The sequence below is a fragment of the Pseudomyrmex gracilis genome, unplaced genomic scaffold (genome assembly GCF_002006095.1).
Source record: "Pseudomyrmex gracilis isolate BER0280 unplaced genomic scaffold, ASM200609v1 scaffold_172, whole genome shotgun sequence".
Lineage (NCBI taxonomy): Eukaryota > Metazoa > Arthropoda > Insecta > Hymenoptera > Formicidae > Pseudomyrmex > Pseudomyrmex gracilis.
Genome location: NW_018020756.1, coordinates 288,499 through 302,469, shown reverse-complemented (window position 1 = coordinate 302,469; position 13,971 = coordinate 288,499). Strand labels below are relative to the sequence as shown.

At 41.5% G+C, this 13,971-nt stretch overlaps 2 protein-coding genes across 2 annotated transcripts in view; one reads left to right on the top strand and one right to left on the bottom strand.

The window, feature by feature from the left end:
• Positions 1 to 2,500, bottom strand: part of LOC109857780 (longitudinals lacking protein-like) — a 42,699-nt gene extending 40,199 nt beyond the window's left edge. Inside the window, exon 1 of the mRNA XM_020434455.1 lies at positions 2,287 to 2,500. The gene's annotated coding sequence lies outside the window, so the exon portion shown is untranslated. The remainder of the gene's footprint in view (positions 1 to 2,286) is intronic.
• A 1,063-nt stretch (positions 2,501 to 3,563) lies between these two features.
• LOC109857799 (protein bric-a-brac 2-like) overlaps positions 3,564 to 13,971 on the top strand; it is a 50,686-nt gene continuing 40,278 nt past the window's right edge. Inside the window, exon 1 of the mRNA XM_020434499.1 lies at positions 3,564 to 4,149. Coding sequence (XP_020290088.1) covers positions 4,142 to 4,149 — 8 coding nt within the window. The 5' untranslated portion in view covers positions 3,564 to 4,141. The remainder of the gene's footprint in view (positions 4,150 to 13,971) is intronic.

Below are 13,971 nucleotides of genomic sequence, written 5' to 3'. Positions count from 1 at the left end.
TCGCTCTAATTTGAAACTTTACTGTCTTCAAAAAATATGCTTTTAAAACTTATTATCTCATCAATGTTTTTTTGCTCTCCCAGTATATAACAACCGTTACGTGTAATAAGTATAGAAAAGTAACATATCCCCCCTTCTCTCTATTACAAAATATCTTCCATTATCTACTCTTAAGACATATCTTCTTTAGAAATAATAGAAATTTGATTGGACACGCAGTGAATTAAAAATGTGCACTAATAATGTATATGAAAATTAACTACATGTACACATAGACAATTTTATGTACATGTATGTACGTGTGTATTAATAAAATGAGTAATTAAAACCAAATATTTAAAATATTTATATTTATTACATGCTTGTACAAATGCTTGTTCATATATTTATAAAGAAATATATTTTAATTTCTCAAGACATTTATCTAAAATAAGAAATTCCTGAAAAAAGTATAAAAAGTAAAAATACAAGCATTTTTAATATATAAAAACATCTTTAAATTATAATTAAACAATAGAACATTCATATATATATATATATGTGTAAACTTCAATTTTTTAAATATTGAAAAAAAGAACTAAAAAATATAAAATCATATCGTGTGTATCACAAGTCGAACGAATTATGCATCAAGAATATAAAGTACAGGTGATTCTATTGCAATTTTCTTTTACTTATGTTTTATTATGTAATATCCATTAAATAAAAGTTATGATAGAACACATCACATAAATTTCTAGTGTTGACTGAACACACCAATAAAAGCTGTTTAATCGTTGTAATAAAACAAGTGGAAACCATTACTGCTGGTGGTCAAGGACTACTGGCCCTTTTATATCGTAATGTATTTTTTATGAAGTAGTAAGTAAAACAAGCTAAGTAAAGTGTTTGACACATCACAACTCAAGCAATGCATTTAAAAATGTGAGAAACATTGTTAGAAGATTAGAGTTATATTAATTATTCCTTGTAATATTGCTCAAAGATAAATTACAGTAATATTAAAAAAGTTCTACTAAAAATAATTTACAGTTGTTCTTATTCTTATAGCACGAGTTATTTTTCAGCAAAAGCATGACTTTCCCAAATCCCTCATCACGTATGATCATCTTAATCACTTCTATTTTTAGTGCCCATCGACTTGGCAAAATGTAGCCTGATGATAACACAGTTGCACGATAGGCATAATACCGGAGTAAGCAAACAACATCGAGCTTAATGAAGTCAGTCTGACCACAGTAATCTCACACAGCAATAATGACTAGTTATGTAACAAAAAGAAAAAGAAAAAAAACATTTATCGTTAATCCGCTTGTCATGACCTAATTAACTAAAGTCGCGTTGTGTCAAGAAGTAATCAAGATTTGCAAATAATAATCTTTCATTTTGTGTATGTTGATATTGTCAAACGTTCGTGTTTTCCCTTGAAAATTCTTGTGTTTACAAATGTACGCACCTACATGCGTAAAGGCGCATAATATAAATGTTGTGCAGCGCGCTTAGACGTTAATCTACGAATATAAATGATAAATGTTTTGCTTTATAAATTGTTGTAAATTCACGTCAGCTGTCATGATGTTTAAAGTAGATTGTAAATTACTATGTGCGGAGTGCTTTAAACTCGAATGCACATACACGGCACACATACATACACGTACATCTACGCGTTCACGTTTGCCGCTTGAAAGTGCTGCAGAAGCCGACTTAGAAAGAGAGAGAGAGACCACTTTTATTAAACGATAACCCGTTTAAAGTGCATTAACCTCCGTTGTTGTTTCTCTCGCTTGAATTACACGCCGGTTTTACACCTGTATTTTTTCTCGTTTCCGGATGAAAAAGTACAAGCAAGATCGAATTTTTCACAAAAAAACCACGTCGCGTCTCTCTCTTTCTCTCTCTCCTTCTATAGTCTCGATGCCGTAAATCGTAGGTCTAGAATCACGATCCGGTGCGCGTACATAATGGCCGACTTCGTGGACTTGAGCGAGACAAAATGGCGAAAACTCCCGAAAAAAGCTCGGAAAATTCTTCGGCGTTGGCCTCGGGAGCGCGCGGAATGTCGCGCAAAACAATCTTTCGGCGCGATCGCGCGTACAAAAATCACACGAATTCTTCACCAACGAGCGTGAGAACGCGGAAACGCGACGTGGCCTAAGTACGCGCGACCTGATTTTCCGAAGGAACTTTCCACCCGTCGGCGTTTCTCGCCGCGGCGCGCGACCGTGCTTTCACAAAGCGCGTTCACAGAACGCAAGGAGCAAGTAAAAACAGCGTGTTTCTACTCACCTATATATTGGCACAGTCTAAATATCACAAGAGAGGACGAACTTATGGGGAAAAACTACGAGTCCACTCTCCTCAGCGTGCACTATCCGAGCGTCATGGGTCCTTTTTACACAATGGCCGTGCCGCGCACACCGCGCTCACGATCGATCAGTTTCTGCAAGAGTGTGCGAGAGGATATCGCTAGACGCGCGGAAGCGGCTCTTCCCGTCATTCGTTAGACGCGGCGCAGTTGATGCCAACGCGTCTTCTGCGCATCGCAGAAGGACAGTGGTGAGGTCAGTGGGGATTCGAGAGAGAGAGAGAAAGAGAGAAAGAGAAAGAGCAGTTCCAGGGTTGTTGGAAACTTTACTAGCGCCTCGTCCTTTTACGTTAATAGAATCAAGTTAATAGAATAAAAATATTTGAGTGATATTAGAAAAATATATTCAGAATTAGTAGTTATAGTATATTATTGAAAATTAATAATAATATCTAGCACATCCGTTTTAAATATTTCTCAAGTAGATGTGTTTTTATTATGTATTTGTTTTAATTTTTTTATTTTATACATAATTAAGTATACGTAAATCTTGCAAAATCTTTCATGAGATATAAAATATGTATAATATAATATTTTATTTTATATCTATATTTTCTTTTTGAGTAGAAAGTATTTGAGACAAAACATCTTGTACAATTTTAGATGCATAGCAGATAACAACATGCAGTATCCTTGGAATATTCTTTAGATAACTGCTGTTGTTGTGTGTTAAAAACATTCAAATATCTCTTCGCAAAACTGCGATACACATTTGTACATATTTCTTCCGGAACTGTACAAATTTTTATGTTAAACTTTATTCATTTTTATTTCAACTATATAAATTTATGTAATCAAGTTAAAAAATTTGCTGTCACGCAAAGTAATTCAAATCTTGTTCGAACAGACGAAGCGTGAAGAGAGTTTTCTTTTCCAATTTTTACGCGCGTACCCGCGAGTATACGATCCTGCCCGCTCGACGTTATTCCGCCACGGTATTGGCTGACGATGGGAACCGCGCAACGCGTAGTGGGGGCAAAATACCGGGTTTCCGTTCTAGGGCGCGTTCGCGCGGCGCAGCGTAAGCCGGCGCGGGAGAGGCGAAAGGCGCGCGGGAGAAGTGGAAAGCCGGTAAGAGAGAGAGCCGACGAAGGGAAGAATCGGGGTCCACAACAAAATCGCTTAATCGCTTTGCGCCACCGTCCGCAACGGAGCACTCGGCCCATCCACCGCCGCCGCCGCCGCCACCGCCGCCATCGCAGTGCCCCCTAGTGTGCATGTATGCCCCTTCGCTCTTTCTCCGTTTCTCCTTCTTTTTCCCTTTCACCATCTCTCTCACTCACCGCATCTTGCGCTCCTCTCTCGTCTTTCTCTCCCTCTCTCCCTCACCCCCTTCCTTGCCTTCTCTCGCGGTCTCTCTCCCGCTATCTCTGTCACCCCGTGATTCGCTATGCCACTTCGGGCCGCGACGTTTTCACGGGCAATCCGTGAGTGACAGCTGCCAGTGCGGCCAACACGGGTGCGTGCGTGCAACGTTTTGACACGGCGATACCGGCTGTGTGCGTGCGTGACAACCTGCGTGCGTGCGTGCGTCTGTGCGCGTGAACATACGCGGTATAAATACACATTCGACGTTTAGAATCGCGTTTCGTTTCGCGCCCTCGCGGGGGCTCGTGTGTTTATCATCTGTTACGGCGAAAGTGTGTGTCCACCCCCTCGAATTGCGAAGGAGCGCGGGATTACCGCGCGGATCTGATCACCATTGCTGCTTCTGCTACTACCGCTGCTGCTGCTGCTGCTGCTGCTGCTGCTGCGATTTGATTTGTGGGTCAGGTCATGGTGAGGTAAGTACTGTCACGATTTCTTGTACACGAACTTGACGGAACTCATTGTCATTGATACAAGTACGAATACTTTGTCGTATAATCTTTTCTCAATACTATTTATTTCGCGTTCGATATCTCTTATATTACGCACCGACAATTTAATGCTTCTGTCTTTGTGACAATGACGAGACGAATTTTTCGGAACGTTCTTTTTTTTGTCTCAAACATTAGTAATGATTATATGTATTTTGTGTTTCAATGCTCTTTTCAAAAAGTCAACAATTTTTTCGGTCGTATGATGGAATATTTGTTTTCTCGCGTGATAATATCAATACGAGCACGTGTTTCCTGAATAACTGCGCTCCAGTCAATGAGTTATTTGTGTAACATTAGAAACAATACGTCGCGCTTTTACACACACAATTATGTCGCGACTATCATGGCAGTAAATAAATCGTTTTAATACTACGAATTACATTTTAAAGTTGTACAAATTTTTTATGTGTTATAAATGTGTGTGCGAATATATATATATATATATACACACACACTTATTATGTCTCTTGCAAATATAAATTTTTCTCTCTATTTTCTAGTTATCATCCAATATTATCGATAGTATATATAAGATTTAATTTATAAATAGATGCCGTTGTGTGGTCGTACGTTTTCTATGTAATCTTTGGCGCGCGATTAATTGTTGTCGAAACGAGGAAACTCGAACGATGGAGCGATGCCGACGACTTTCCTCGTTTTCCCTTCGTGAGGTCGCGTTCTTTTGACTCACCGGAGAGTTTCTGCAACACCCGAACGTATATATATATATATATACATTGTGTGTGTGTGTGTGCACAAAGGCGCGCGGCAACACGATCGTACCCTTCGTCGTGTTTAAAAAAGCGACCTGTCGCATGATCGGAGTCGGAAGAATTTAAAAGCGCATCTCTATATGACGATAGCGCGCGCGCGTCCTTCTCGTAATAACCACGCGGTTTTCGTCCCGCGTGCACGCTCTCGAAACCGCCGTGTCACACCTTACAGTAGGTCACGTGCGCGATACTGTCCAATAATCGGCGATTACGAATGCGCGGGATGCATTCGAACTCAATCACCGCTGCGACGTTCTGTGCGGTGCCAGACGCCGATGAGAGTTTATACACGTTGGTACTTCATGTCGTGGTGAGTACAAGGAAAAACAATACGGCTGCGGGTGTACCGGAAGCTTTCTTCGACGAAATTTTTCTATTTAGTTTCGTTTATACGTACATTGTTAGCAAAAACAAATAAATCATTGATAAAACGCTTTGATTTTAAGGATTGTTGGAAATTGGAAATTAAAATATTAACTACCGTGTTGTGTGTGTTTCTTGAAAGAGAAAAAAAAAGAGAGAGAGAATCGAGTTTCGAAATGTTAATAAAGCAATTAAGAAAATCGAATTAAGAAAACCTCTCGTCTCGAAAGATTAAGTGTATAATATTCATATTATATTTTCGTTTTTTATTTTTGAATGGAATAATGTAAGGTTAATGAATTAAATTATCTTTATTAAGATATATATATAGATATGTGCATATTTTTTTTTTACATGACAAATATTTGCTATTCGATTTGTTAAATAATAATATCGGTTTAATCGAGTTATAAATTACCAGCCTAAATATTCACATTTTTAATCTGTGTGTTTCGAAGAATATTCGTATTTGAATTAATATCTTAGTATTAGTTCTATTATTTTTATATACATATGATGTTAACTAAACATTGTGAATGGAATGATTTAACAGACTAAATAGAACATTTCTTGCGGTAGACCATCTCTCTGTCTTTTTCTTTGTTTGTACGACGTGTGATAACAATGATAATGGACATATCCGAGATATCGAGATTGCACACTACGGATCAATAGGTTTTCCGATGTGACACACACATTTTATTCGTCTTTTCGTTCGCGTCAAGTTTTCTGTATGAAAACTGTACATTGCCGCTGATTGTCTTATTTCGCTTTGCATGTCTATCACTGTGCATGATCAACGATCAATGAAAGATTTGCAGCATTTATTTCATCAGATGCGTGCGTGTGCGTGAAGAGAGAGAGAGAGAGAGAACGGATTTTCTCGATAATAAAATAATTCTCAAATACGGGAGAGAAATCGGCGCGGCGATTGATGATGACCGATCGGTAGAGTCTCATAGTCGCGTTATCGCACGTTGAGTCGCGTTTCTTACAATGGTTAATAAATTCGTCACGCGCGAAGTAAAAGCTCAGATCGGATATTCGATCGCGTGCGTGAAAATAGTGTGTGCCTTTTCCCGTTTTTACATACTATCAATTCTCCAATTTTTTTCAGTATTGTTGTTTCCTGTATTGCATGTAAGTAAAACTTCCTGAGTTTTTATATATATTTTTTTTTTATTGTTAGTTAGATTGTATTATTACTAAAATAATAACGAGAAGGGGAAAAGTAAAAGGATACGTAGCATAATTAAGCGCGCGCGAAGACGTTTACCTACAAGATGAAGTTCATGGAACCGCGACTTATGGGAACTTTGCTTTGACCTGAACGCTCATGGATCGCTAGTTTAAACGTCAATCTGTCTTCCTCGGTCTGTGTGTTCGCGAATAGCTCGTCGTCGCATCCCGCGAGAATTTTCTCCGCGCGCAACGGTTCGCCTATACATTCGCGCGCGCGCCGCGCCGATGATAAAGAGAAATGCTGCCTAGAAAGCAGGTCTTGGCTGTATCTAGGCCACCCTGATGATGGCGCGTGCACATTCTCCACAATTTTACTGTTCCTTCTCTCAGCCTTGCCTCTCTGCCGTTCGTTTCCCCGCCGTTCGATAGAACAACATCTCTTTCCTTCTCTTTCTCGTTTTCTCTTTCTCTCTTCTAGCTCTCACCCTCCTTCGTCTTCCTCCTCCTCTCTATCTCTCTCGCCTTTCTCTTCGTGATCTCTTTCTTTTTCTCTCTTTGCGTACGTCTCTTCTCCTCTTCCATCAATCGTTTCCTTCTCTCTGTGTTTCTGCCTCTTTTTCCCCACCCGGCACGGATTCAAGGATCGAGTTCCGGAGGACGACCAGATGTGAATCGTCGAAAAAAAGAGAGGGAACGCGCGGAGGATCTCTCGCGCGGTACCGTAATGCTTTGCGAGCGCGCGCGAGACGGGATTTACAAATTGCAAAAGCGAGAACGAGTCTCTCGTCGCCACGCGCGCTGTCTCAATAGCACGCTCGTTCGTAACTTCGTTTGTGAAATGTCGCGATGGCGACGGGTGGGCGTGTTGTACAGGATGACGTTTAAACTTCGCGACGCAATACAAGGAATCTCTCTCTCTATCTCTCTTTCGTCGCCGGATTAACCGGAGGGGTAGATTTCTCGGATGGTGAACACGCGAGAGAAGCGCGAACTATTTTCCCTCGGCTTTTCCGCACTTGACCTTTGAACGTAAATTACGTATCATTACAATTTGGATCAAGAGACCTATTTAACCAACGTAATATTGGCGTACGGAGAGAAAGAGAAAGAATCGATAGTTTTTTGTGGAAATATCGAGCAAACAATATCATAAATGTGTATTGATACGAATATATTTGACTCTCTGTTCCTTTTTGTCTCTTTCTCCATTACTTTTGGCAGTTTTCTATCTCTTTCTTTCTTTCTGTCTCTTTCCTGATCTTCGAATTTCGCGAGAATCTGCGCAGTTCTTGCTAGTTTCGCTACTATCTCATTTAAATACGAATATCGAACGCACAAAAGAGTAATAGAAGTCAAGTGAATAGAAAAAAAAAGTACGGATAAATCGGTTTTGTATAATAGGTATGTATGTAGGCACCTAATAAAAATATACACTTGGCTGGTATCAAACGAGCGTTGAAATATCAAAAGTGATTCCTGCTCGTTCGATTTCGATCTACGTTGTGCGCGATATCGCGTGCGTCATCGGATCTCAGAGGTTTGTTCCGTCTCCGAAACGAACGAAGAGACACGTTCTCTTCTCTCTCGCGTTACTATCCAAAATTTGGTAAGAAGCCACTTCTACCGTCACGCTGTGCGATTCGATGGCGAGCGTTTTCTTAAGAGCGCAGCGTGCGCGCGTGTGTATGACTGACAGTGGGGCGATCGAGAGCGACCTAGAAAGGTTTCAAAAGACATTTTCCCGTTCACCCACGTACAAAGCCGCCCTCTCGCCGCGGGAGCGTAGTGCCGTACGACATGAAACCTCGTACGACGATTGAGAGACGAGGCTCGCACATACACACACACACACACACTCATACGTACGTACAATAGTGACAAGGAGGACGAAGACGGTAGAACGACGTAGAGAGGCAGATATGGAGAACAGCGTAGAGGGCAGAGAAGGATAGAACAGGAGGTCGATGGAGATGAGGGGGAGGACAAAAAGGAGAGAAAACGCGGGTGTATAATGTGTGCACGGGTGTGTGTGTGTGTGTGTACGTATGTGGGCGTGTGTTAGTGGTCGCGCGCGTACAGGGACAACGGAAAGTACGGAACGTAATACGGAGAAAACGCTGGTAAAAGGAAAGAAGGCCCCTCTGCCCGCCTTTCCAATCGAATCGGCCGCCCCTCTCGCCTTTGTCATTTTCTCTTTGTCCCCGTTTCGAATCTTCATGTTTCTCTCCCGGCGTTGAACCGTCGTCGCTGACGCCTCTCTCTTTCGCACGGTCTCTTCTCTCTTCCCACTTCTTCTCTGTGTCTCTGCGTCTCTCTTTCTCAATTTCTTTCTGTTTCTCCGTCTCCCTCACCCGGCTTCCTGTTCATCCTTCCCCCTTCGTCTGACCTGCGCCTGACTCATCCAGAAGAACGAGAGAACTTTGCCATTCTCTTCTCTTCTCTTCTCCTCTTCTCCTTTTCTCTTCTCTCTCTCTCTCTCTCTCTCCTTCTCTATCTCTCTTTTCTCTTCTTCGCTCTTGTCTTTTCTCTTTTCCCGCCCGTTACACCTGGTACATATCTCGAACTGGCAAAAGAGGAAAGCACAAAAAGAGCCGTGGCAGAAGGAGAACGTTGGAGACGGGGGAGAGAAGGGCAACGAAACGCTTCTCTTTCTTTGCTCTGCCCGGGTGTACCGTTTCTCTCCTCCCTCTCTTACTGCCTTTCCCCTCTCGCGCTTTCTCTCTCTCTTTCTGTTTCTTCACCCTCTGACTTCCCTTGGTTACCAGAGAGAGAGAAAGAGAGAGAGAGAGAGAGAGAGAGAGAGAGAGAAAGAGAGCTAGCTTAACCTAACCACCCTAACCTCTCTTTTTCCCTTCCTGTGCACTTCGATCTGCCTTCGCGCGCGCCTCTTCTTCCTCTTCCTCCTTCTACCTTCCCTCCCTTTCGTTCTCTCCTCCGCATACTGGAGTCGCCTTTTCCCCCCTCGACTTTGCCGTATACTCCTACTCCACCTCCGCTTGTGCTCTTTCGTCGACGTTCTCTCGCCTCTCACCTTCGCCCCTGTCCCTCCTCCTTCCCCTGGTCTTCCCCTATTCTCTGAAATGCAGTCATCCCTCGTTCTTTCGCTCGCCGGGCTACCCTTCTGTCTTTCGCTTCTCTTTCTCATTCCTCCGTTTATGCTTCGCGCATTCTGTTTCTTCTTCGAAAAGAACGTACAAAGAGTAGCTCTCTCGACGTAGAAGTACCACAGGAAGAGAAAGAGACGAGAGAAGAGACAAACCGAGAAAGAGAAAGCAAGAGAGAAAAAAGAGACAGAGAGAAAAGAGCTGGGCACACCGGTCGATTTCTCCATCCTGTCCTTAGCAGTTGCTCACATAAAAAGCTCCCTCTTGGATCGATTAGAACGACGTTTTTCAAGCTTTTTCGAGCGATGCGCGTTCGAATAAGTAAAAAAAAAGAAAAAAATGAAACTTCCTCAAATAAATCAAATACATTAAGTATCTCTGCTTCTCTTGCTTACAGAGTTAAATTAAGTCTCTCTCTGTATCTTCATTCAAAACTTCAATTTTTCTTCGAAGAAATAAACTCGTGATAAAAAGAAACTTGCCTGTAAAAATTAGTTTGCACGCGTCATTTTTTTGCGTCTTTGTTTATATTTTTGCAGAAAAGAGTATGTACATATTTTTTGTAGCATTTAAGGATAAATTATTAATTGAAAAAGCAATATATCACATTTCTCTTTTGAAAGATGGAAAAACATACGAACAGATAAAACATCGTTAAATAAAAGGAGAAAGGAGTTTCCTTCACCGCGATGTAAAAAAAAAAAGTCGATTGGTCGTTTCATACATATAATTGCCAAGTACGCCAGATATGGCGGCATCGTGAGTTATTGCGCGTTAAATCATCTCGAAACGATAAATTTTTACAATGTGAAACAGAATGAAAACTACACTCGATTAATTAACTCTTAATGTCATTTTTGAAACACGGAATAGCGTCGATATCAATTGTTGAATGATAAAACTGTCGACGTAATTTTTCTTCGGAAAGCATAGTGATTCTCTCACGATGATACTTTTCACTAGATTATAAACGAGCATTGCGTCTCGCGTGCTATTTAAGATCGCGACGTAAATGTCACACACATATACATACAGCGTATCTCTCGGAGCGTCACTACGATTCATTCTTCTCTTCGGTGATACACTAATAAACTGTATATATTAGATAAACGATAGAGAGAGAGAGAAAGAGAGAGAGGGATCGCGGAAGAAAGAGGAGCTGGGTAAAAGTATTTGGTCAAATTCACGTTTGCCTCCTCTTGACGCAATGACGTTTAATGTTAGTACGAGATTTCACGTGCGCTTCGTTTGAAATTATTGTGATTATTACTGTCTACAAAGTGTGCGAAAAGTATATTGGAAATGTGAAATGTTAATTTTCTTTTGTTGAGTTACACAATTTTTTACGACTGTCTCGTCGCGCAATTATTTACGTAAAGCAATATGTGACATAAAAATAATTACAACTATCTCTTTTTCTAACTGTGCAAAAAACAAAGTTTTTATACATTTGCTTGGTATTTACGTGTTTATTTACAGAGGTACTAAATATAAACGCGTTTTTCCGGATAACAAAATTTTTCGTGATAATGCTGAGGTTAAGTGTGATACACGCACGAAACGCGTCGGCCGACACAGACAAAAATGCGCGTGTCCTCTTTCAGTTGGCTCGTTGTTAATCGCCCTCAGAAATTGCCCGCGCGATCCACTCTCTGTCTGAGTCACCCGTTTTCTATCCTTTTCTCTTCCACGCGACAGTTGTTACGCTTTTTCTCTTTTCTATCTCTCTCTCTCTCTTTTTCTCTTTCTCGTTCTCTTCTTATCTCTTGTCTCTCTCTCTCTCTCTCTCTCTTGCCTTTCCCCATCGTTCATTACGTTCTCTGCGCGTCCCTTCCTCGAAAAAGTAGTTTCAGCTCCTATCTTCCTTTCGCTCTCCTCTCCCTCTTCCTCCCGCTCTCTTTTTCGATACTCTTTTTCCTTTCCCTTCTCTTCGCTCCCCTTCACATTCTCGCTCGCGCGCCGCCCTTATCTCTCCGGAGTTTCTCATTGTCTGAAAGGGCCATCTGTCCCTCCCCCCTTCAGCTCTTTTTCGTCCTCCGCTTTCATCCCTTCGCTCCTTCTCGCCGTGTGCGCACAAAAGAACGGACTCTTCTCTCCGTATTTGCCACCCTCTTTCTCTCTCTTCTCTTTTCCCGGCTTTTCCTTCTTTGTTTCTTCCGTCCGAACGTTACTTTGGGCTTCGATCTGTCGACGCCGCCGTCCTCATCATTTCGTTGCTCCTTTCTCTACTCTCTCGAGAGAAGCTTCCTTTCGGTTCTCCTTTCTTCGAAGGAAAAGGGGGCCTCACAAAGACGCATCGGTAATTCCTAGAGGCGAAATAGCGCATTCGATTTCTCCGCAGAGAAGAAGGAGAGGGCGCTCGACGAGAGAGGAACGTTTCACGAGTCGTAAATTGCGACGCAGAAAAAGCGGGGAAACGAGAGATACGTAGAGAGGGAGAAAGAGAGAACGAGAGCGGAGGAGGGATTCTTTCTCGCGCGCAACTTCCGCGGTTGTGTTCGACGAATATGAGAGAAAAAAGAAAAACGTTGAGCCTAGCGCCGAGCCGAGATACCGCTCGCAGCGGTCCACGTGCGACCTTGAGCGAGATCGCGCTCACCCTCCGTGGGGTCGCAATCCCCCGCTCGTGATCACGTGGGTGGCTTCCAGAGAAACCCTCGTTTATCCCGCTCCGCCGGCTGGACGAAAAGAGAGCGTGGAGCTCTCGCCGGTGAGAACGGGAAAATGAAGGTCTCACATTATCGAGATTCGAGTGTCGATGCGGTTAAAACGTAATTTATTAATATAATTAATGAATCTGTATGTATCATTTTTAGACTTTATATGAAGTAATAAGAGAGAGAGAGAGAGAGAGAGAAAAAGATCTTATTTCTATGTTGTTTTTTTATTACGTATTGTTGAAATAAATATCGAGATAATTAAAATCTACGATCCGGCAAACAGATAAATCTATTCGAACAATATGTTAAAATAAAAAAAAAGAAATGAAAATATACCAAAGAAGGGAAATAGATTTTCTTTCTGTATTGTATAAGCCGCAACATAAAAATCGATACGAAGGACGTGTTGATATAAAGAAGTATCCGCTCTCTCTCTTTCTCTCTCTCTCTCTAATAATCTTCTTGATCCTTTCCAGAATGCGTATAGGAGGAATTATTCTACACAGACTGCTCTTATTAGAGTTATTGATGACATGAGGCACGCGGCTGACTTGAGACAAGTGACTATAACCGTATCTTTTGACTTCTCAAGGGCCTTTGACTGCGTAAACCATTGCATTCTAATTGACAAACTTAGAAAACTTAATTTTTCATGTACTGTCCTTAAATGGATTTGCTCTTATCTCTTTGGTAGAACGCAGGTGGTCAGAGATCCAATAGAAGGAGACTATTCAAATGAACTGTCTGTTCGGTGCGGTGTTCCTCAGGGCTCTGTTCTTGGCCCCCTGCTTTTTACCTTATATGTCTCTGACTGTGGCAGGAATTTACAATTTTGTAAATACAATTACTATGCGGATGATCTACTTATTTACATCCATACTAAGCCAGCCCTTTTCCATGAGGCCATTGCTAAGGTTAACTTAGATATTTGCAATGTGATCGAGTGGGCAACTAGAAATAAACTCAAGTTAAATGCAAGTAAAACATCGGCAATGATTTCTGGTACCAGGAGATATATTGGTGGCTTCGTTCATGATTGCTTGCCTCGGGCCGTGGTTGATGGAGAGGAGATCCCTTATAGAGATTCCATTGTTTATCTTGGTGTAACAATTACCAGTACACTCTCATGGGAAGATCATGTCGTCCGAACAGTATCGCGCGTTAATTCTTCCCTCCATCAACTTAAAACATTTAAGTGTTTGTTATCGACTGAGCTACGAACTAAACTCGTATCGTCTTTGCTTATTCCTTACTTCGACTACTGTTGCACCTTGCTCACTGATATTTCAGGAGAATGTAACCTTCGCTTACAACGTTCACTGAACACGTGTATTAGGTTTATTTTTGATGTAAAATGGTACGAACATATATCACCTTATTATGAGAAATTGAAATGGTTAAAGATTGCATCCAGAAGATCTTTTTTTCTTGGATGCCTTTTATATAAATTATTGGAAACTCGCCGTCCGCGGGTATTATATGACACATTCGTATTTCGGCAGGACANTATCACTCGTGATACCAGAGCGGACAGGGAGGCACTTGTTCTTCCACTGTCTCGAACTGAACTTTTCAGGCGCTCTTTTAGATGTGTTTCGGTAGATGTTTGGAATTCGATTCCTGCTGAAATTCGGAATGAGTCTTTTAATGACTTTCGTGGTA